This window comes from Apis laboriosa, unplaced genomic scaffold, assembly GCF_014066325.1.
Source record: "Apis laboriosa isolate Shangri-la unplaced genomic scaffold, ASM1406632v1 scaffold84_cov144, whole genome shotgun sequence".
Lineage (NCBI taxonomy): Eukaryota > Metazoa > Arthropoda > Insecta > Hymenoptera > Apidae > Apis > Apis laboriosa.
The window spans coordinates 1,238,876-1,245,932 of record NW_025224606.1 but is presented as its reverse complement, the minus strand read 5'-3'; the positions used below and the strand labels follow the sequence as shown (position 1 = coordinate 1,245,932).

Genomic DNA, 7,057 nt, shown 5'->3' with positions numbered 1-7,057 from the left:
CCCGGAAAATTCCATTACAAGGCGAGGTTTCGCGACACACCATTTCGAAAGTATATCCAAAAATTCCCTTATTCGCGAAAGGATCCACATCGATTATTTTCTCACTCCACAAAAATGGGTGGCTTCTTTTTCCATTTCTGGATCTCTCGTGGCTAATCGAATTCGTACAATCTCGAGAGAAAGTTTCTCGGCTTGAATTTTCGAGCACGAAACGGAAAAGGAAAATGCACATTATGACGTGAAAAATATGTTTCCAAATTCAAGCAATCCCTTATTCGTTCAACGAGGAAGAGAACTTGATCAACTGTCCTTTCCTTCGAACCACACATCTGTCCTTGACAAGAAATTATTATCCATAGAGCACGTGATCCGGAAAGCCACGCACCTGATTAATCCATTACGAGTTTTGTTCCTGCTCAACCGGCATTTGGAATCTCATATCTATTCTCTTGGATGAGAGAGGATCTTGTCGTGCTCTCCCAGACTTCTTGTTCCACCAATCATGTCCGTGTCCATGTTTTCCTCGAATTAATTCGTCCGAAACCTACATATATACCAATAATTCCCTCCTCGTTTCACGTGTGCACGAAAGATCGCTTTCTCCTTTTCTCTCTCTCTCTCTCTCGAGAACGACGATAATCCTGAAACTGAGCCATCAAACGATCCGACCAGTCATCTCCACGCTTCATTCAAACTTCCACTCACTATACTTGATCTCGTCCCAATCCTCAGCCCTTTCTTCCGACCCGTAGTTAAAACTTAGACGTCCATAGCGTCCCCGACGTAGCCCTCGTCAGGGCTTTCCGGGTGATGAGGCGGCTGAAGGTCCTCCGCCCTGGCGGCCGCGGCCGCAGCAGCCTCTCGAGCAGTTTTGCTCAACAGTGATCTAGGCGAGAGCGGCGTGGTCTCGCCCCTGTACGCGGCTGGTGGCGAAGGGATGAACGGCACCTCGGGGAACACGGCGACTGGGGACACCGGGGAAACTGGCAGCTGCTGTTGGATAGGCTGCTCGACCGGTTGAATCGGCTGCGGCTGCTGCTGCTGGGCCGGATAAGGATATCCCTCTGCTGTGTATCTGGTATCAGTTCTGGGGAGGACAGGGTCGTATCCCGGCGACCTGGCCAAGAACTCCGCCTCCCTCGAGTACCTGGCCGGTGGCGCGACAGCGGTGCCCTCTACTGGCATCCTTTGCCTCAAACGAGGCAGCGTGCTCGCCGCGCTGAACGGGATTTTGGGTAGGCCGAAGTTGAGCGGGTAACCGTCTTGATCGAGATAGCTAAGCTGGGGGATGTTGGATGGGCGCAGGTCGGGTTGCAACGGGTAGCCGGAGTCGTATTCCAGAATCTGTCTCTCGCCCGGCTGGTGTCTGTACAATTGGCCGTATCCCACGTCGGTCGTCTCCGGGACCTCGTTTATCAGATCGGGTTCGGTCAGATACTTTGACACCGGGCTGCAATAAGGCTCCTCCACGTTCCTGTGCTCCCTGCGCTCGAGAGTCGCGGCTCTGCTCATCTCCCGTTCGGTATACGAAACCATCTGTTGATGTTCGAGCCCGATCAGGCTACCGTTACCCTTCCTGCAAGGCAAACTGGTTGTCGTGTCTTTGGTAATAGGCATGATGGATTTGTTCTGCGAGACCAAGGCTTTCGAGTTTCTCTTGCGGTCGCGGCGACGTTTGCGAACGCAGAACACTATGCTGCCTATGAGGGAGGCGAGAGCGAACAGGATGCCCAAAAGGACGCCCGCAGCCACGGCGACCACGTAGCCCGACCTCAAGTGATCGTTGGGCGGTTCAATCGTTATTCTCTCCTGGAACAACACTCGCAACGATAGATTCGCCTCGGCTGAGCCCGCCCCGTTCTCGGCTATGCACGTGTACGTCCCCTCGTTCAGGGTCTCGACGGAGTAGAGAAGAAGGGCGCTGCTCATATTCGTTCCACCACGCTGCCTGTAGACGTACCTGGAACGAGATTGTGGAATTTGATCGAAAACGTGAAAACAGGGATTTATATATATATAAGAAAATGGAAGTTAATCTTTCGCCGTGATTGAATTTCATTCCAAAGACGGTTCATATAATTTGAAATCAGAATCGTGTACCAATCGTTAACAATGGTTTTCTTTACTGGAATTGAAACGGGAATTCAGGCGTTAAACTTCGAGATACGGGATTTTTATGCGCTTTTAACGGTTCGCCGCGATGGTGAATGACCTCAAAAGTTCCTCCCGGGTATCGGCAACGTACCCACTTAATTCGAGACGAGATTCATTAAATGCTCGCGCTTTTGAAAACTGTACGCAAGCTTCTGTACAGCCGTTCTTTGAGCCGCGTTCCATGTTCGACTTTAATTTCTATCTTTTAATCTTTCGTTCTCGATATTGCGCAATACTAAGTAGATATAGAACGAATCTTGCAATACGATAGCTTCAAATAACGTAAATTAGTTATTGCGAATTTCAATATGGATTCATTATTAATTTTTTTGTAAGTGGGTAAGTATATAGAAGATATACGAGTGTGAAACTTTTTAAATGGTTTTTAAATGGAATCGTATATTTTTTTTAAATATATTAATCGATATACACTATTATTTTCTATGAAAAACTACAAAGAAATTTGTATTAAAATAATTTTAATGTCACAACGATAAATGCAACAAAAGTTATAAACAGTAAATTTCAAACTTGAACATTTTAAGAATTTTTTTAAATAACATTACTCTAATTATATTTTAAAATTAATTAAGAAATAATTAAGTTTCAAAATGATATAAATATTTCAAATGAAATAATATTTAATAAGAAGTATTTCGTGGGAAAAGTAAATAAATATGTTCTCAATTAAATAATTTTTTAATGTTTTAATTTTTTAATAATGTTTCATGAAATAAATTACTTGATTTTGATGAAAATAACTAATTTCTTAATATATATTATTTATTTTCTTATCTCGTTCTTATCTTTCTTTTTAATTGTCCAATTAAAATACATTTTACTTGTCAAACAATACAAAGCGTTATTTCAAATAATCATTTCTAAATTATTATTTAAATTAAATTTCGCTCTCTGATGAAATCTATCTTCCCTTACTATTATCCTATATGAATTTGTAAATCACATACATTGAAATGTTTCATTTTTCTTTTCTATATCAAAACATTATGCATCACGTGCAAATCGGATTATTAACGAAGTAGAAATTTCTTTAATAGTTACGTGAACTAGACACTTCGTGTGATGCGTCATCGGACAATTATAATCTTTGAAACGCTGAAAAATTCATACGAACAAACCTTTGAAATTTCACTGAGATGTCGGTAAAAATTCTCGCTTGCGCCACCAGCGGTGGCGTCGTTAATTAGAATACTTTCGTGATTAACGACCGTGACGGGCGTCTTTCGGAAGAGCTCAGATGAAATTTGACGCGAAAACGAACGAACGACTGCAGCAAAGTTTGTTCGGAATGCAATTTTCGCCAACGATCTCGATAATAAGACTGCCGACTGATTTCCTTTCAAATTTTGTCGATGTGTTATTTTCTCACGAATTTTAATAGGATTTCTTTCGAACATTTTTTTATGATGTATTATATAGCGATTCACAATGGAAAGTATTCGAGATAAATATGTGACTTGATATGTTAGATTTAAATATTCTGAAAAAATCGTTTGTAATTAATACACGATACAATGAATATTAAGATTTTATATGTGAATTTTTAGCAAGGTATCAATTTAACAAAGTGAAATAGATCATTATATAGTTTTAATATTCTTTTACGTTTTTTTAAAATATTAATTTATGACACAGGAAAATTTTAAATATGTCTATAAAATTCAGATTTTAGTGCTCTCTATAAAAAATATTTCCAGGTAAAACCATATTTAAAACATGAAAAAATGCTGAAACTTTGAGGATAAATTATAAAAGAGAGAAAATTTTTTTTAAAAAAGAATGTTCCATATATGTATAATCCATTATGCTTATACACACGAACTTCTATTAAAATATAGATTTTTTATTTTATACACTTTTCTGTAAGATTAGAAGAATATTCGAATGCTTTTGTATATAAAATAGGAAATATAAAAATTTAGAATATATATATAATATTAAAAAAGAAACTAAGAAAATTAATATAATGTAATTTGTCGTTTTTTGAAAGGTGGTATCTATCTTAAAAATTAAATTAAAATAAAATATAGTTAGAAAGTATATTTTCTCTTTCCTCTTTTTATAAAGAAATATTTGTCATTTAAATATATTTGCAATTATTAGACTATAAAATATTTAGTAATTTATGCAAATGAAAATTTTTATAAAAATAAAAATACAAGTAAACAAAATTTGAAATGAAGATTCATTTCATCTTTTAAATATCATAATATGATACATTTTCAATATTTTATTATTTTATTATAAATATATTATATATATCCTATATATTTTTAAATATATTTAAATTTTACATAAAATTTTACAGTCCAATAATTACAATATTTGGAAATTGCTAAATAGATTGCAGTAAATTTGAAAAAATTTAAAAAATTAATATATTTATCTATATGTTAGCTATATATATACCTATATATTAACTTATCTATATATTTAACTTAATTCAAATCCAACGTTAGATGGCCAGTTATTTCAATATCTTTATTCTTTTCTAAAAATCATGAAGAAACAAAATTATTCAATCATTAATTTTTTTCATTAATATTTATTAATTTTTTACATATTTTATACATCAATAAAAATAATTTATAAATCTTTTATTTATTTTATTTATTTACTATTTTTTTTTATTTACTATTTTTATTTTAATATATTACGTATTTCCTTTATTTATAGGTATTTTATTTAAATTCATGAGAAAGTAACACATCGACAGGTTGAGATATTTATCGACGTTTTATTTAGGTTGCAAACGATCCTATACGAGAGCCATTTATCATACTTCCATCGACGAGAAGAAGTAGCCAGGATTATATTTCCGTAGGAAATTTTAATATTCTTCGTGGTTTGCCAATTCGACCGTTATTGTTATCGTTTTGTCCATAATATGATATTCGGAATGAATATTCAGATCGTTTAGCGGAAATATTATTTCAGTGGATATTGTATTTTGATGCATTGATTTCATATTAAGAATACTTATTTACCTTAAGAATTTGAAACAAAATATTATTGAAATATATTGAATTATTGAAATAATTTAATTCAACGTGAATGATGTGTACGTGCATATTGAATAAAAAATAAAATGTTAAATTACGATAAAATAATATTTTTCAATCTTTTTTAAGTTATGATATTCTTCTGTAATATGCCAATGCTTATATCTAAATGCTCCATATAAGATGAATTCTCCACAATTTAAAAAAATTACAATTTTTTTGTGTGAAGTAATTAAAAAAAATCATTAAAAATAAAAGCAAGTTGAGAATCACTGTCGAATGAATTTAAGAATGAAATACGAAGATTTTGACTCCATTCTGTCAAACTTGGTGGAAAATTTGTTAAAATTAATAATTTGAATGACGTAGATAATCATGAATTTGAGTGATCTAAATGACTCAAATTTTATTTGAATGATTTTGATCGAAGAAAAGAGAACAGGATAATGCGAACGTGATGAAAGAAATTGAAAGTAAGGATAGAAAATAACAACTTGTAGGATTTTAGTCAAGATGCAAAGCAATATAAAATATTCTCGCATTCCCTTACCTTCTTACCCAACACAGGAACAATCTCGAGATAAAATATTCCGCGGAATATACTCACCGAGGATAAGCCGAAGACGAAGCAGAATCGTTCTCGTTCTGCAGTTCACACAACTCTCCGTTAAACCACCAAGTGAGTTTGGCAGCCGGCACAGCATAGACGTCACACTTGAGAGTGACATTGTCCCCCTCATAGGCCTCGATCTGATCCTGGAGCTCGATCTGCGGCAGGCAAGCGAGCTCGTTCAACTTCACCTCCTTGATCTGTTTACCCCGAAGTTTCGGTGGAGAGTCGCAGACTGGCTCGGACTCTTGAGGGGCAGCCGGTGCCGACTCCTTGAGCCAAGCCTGGGTGGCCTGCAGACGACAATCGCACAGCCAGGGATTGTTGTGCAGCGTGAGCCCCCTAAGGTTACCTCCTAGAGGCAACGTGAGATCGGGTACCCGGGTCAACCGATTGCCATCTAGTCGCAGCCACTCGAGTTGGTGTAGGCCGTCGAACGCTCCTTGCTCCACGTTCTCTATTCGACACTGGCTCAATTCCAGGTTGGTCAGATGGACCAGATGCTGGAACGCTCCTCGACGGATCTCCCTTACAGGGTTCCCGTTCAGCAACAGTTTCATCAGATTCGAGTAGGATGGAAAGGTCTCGGTCGGTATCTCCTCGATCAGGTTCTCGGAGAGGTCCAACTCAACCAGACCCACCAGGCCGACGAAAGCTCTCGACGCAATACGACTGATGTGCGATCTACCCAGGTAGAGCCTCTGCAGATTGATCAGACCCAGAACGTGAAAGCACTCTGGAAGCAGACTGACCAGATGATTGTTCGACAGATCCAACACCTGGGTCTCCTCCCTGGCGCCCTGAGGCAGCCCCTTCAGGTCCCTGTTGGCGCACTCCACCCACTCTTTACCGCTTTTCCATTTGCACGTGCACATGCTCGGGCAGCCCTCCACCAATGAGGACGTCCATGATAACAGCATCATAGTGCCGAGAAGTGTCCCTCTCCACCACCATGCTCGCATGCTCGAGCACATGGTGCGTTCCGTTTCCCCGAGATCCTCCTTTCTATCTCATCTTATGTACTCGATCTCGTTTCACGCTTTTATCTCGTGCGCGAGCTTTCACCTTAGCTTTCTCTCGCCTGCAGCATCTTTGAGATCTTCTTGAGCTCGAGGATGGGATGGGTGGTCTCTCGATGAGTATGTCAGGTCTTTTTCCGATTCCCACTCTGAAACAACAATGTTCAATTGAGTTTAATACGAATTTATTAGTACATTTCTTCTAAACGAATGAACGTTTTTGAGAAAAAGAGAAAAATTCGATCGAATCT

General features: G+C 37.9%; 1 protein-coding gene across 1 annotated transcript; it reads right to left on the bottom strand.

Annotated features, from left to right (window-relative positions):
* Positions 1–759: 759 nt before the first annotated feature.
* LOC122719575 (leucine-rich repeat-containing protein 24-like) lies at positions 760–6,761 on the bottom strand. Its single transcript, XM_043945513.1, has 2 exons — positions 5,785–6,761; positions 760–1,960 (listed from the first exon to the last, which is right to left on the bottom strand). The coding sequence occupies exons 1-2, from the start codon at positions 6,759–6,761 to the stop codon at positions 760–762; spliced, it is 2,178 nt and encodes a 725-aa protein (XP_043801448.1).
* Positions 6,762–7,057: the final 296 nt, after the last annotated feature.

Bases quoted from the DNA above. Each gene is read 5' to 3' on its own strand.
- LOC122719575 (XM_043945513.1), bottom strand. From the start codon at position 6,761: ATGTGCTCGAGCATGCGAGCATGGTGGTGGAGAGGGACACTTCTCGGC. The intron at 1,961-5,784 runs GTGAGTATATTC...ATCTCGTTCCAG, and splicing joins TCGTCTTCGGCTTATCCTCG to GTACGTCTACAGGCAGCGTG.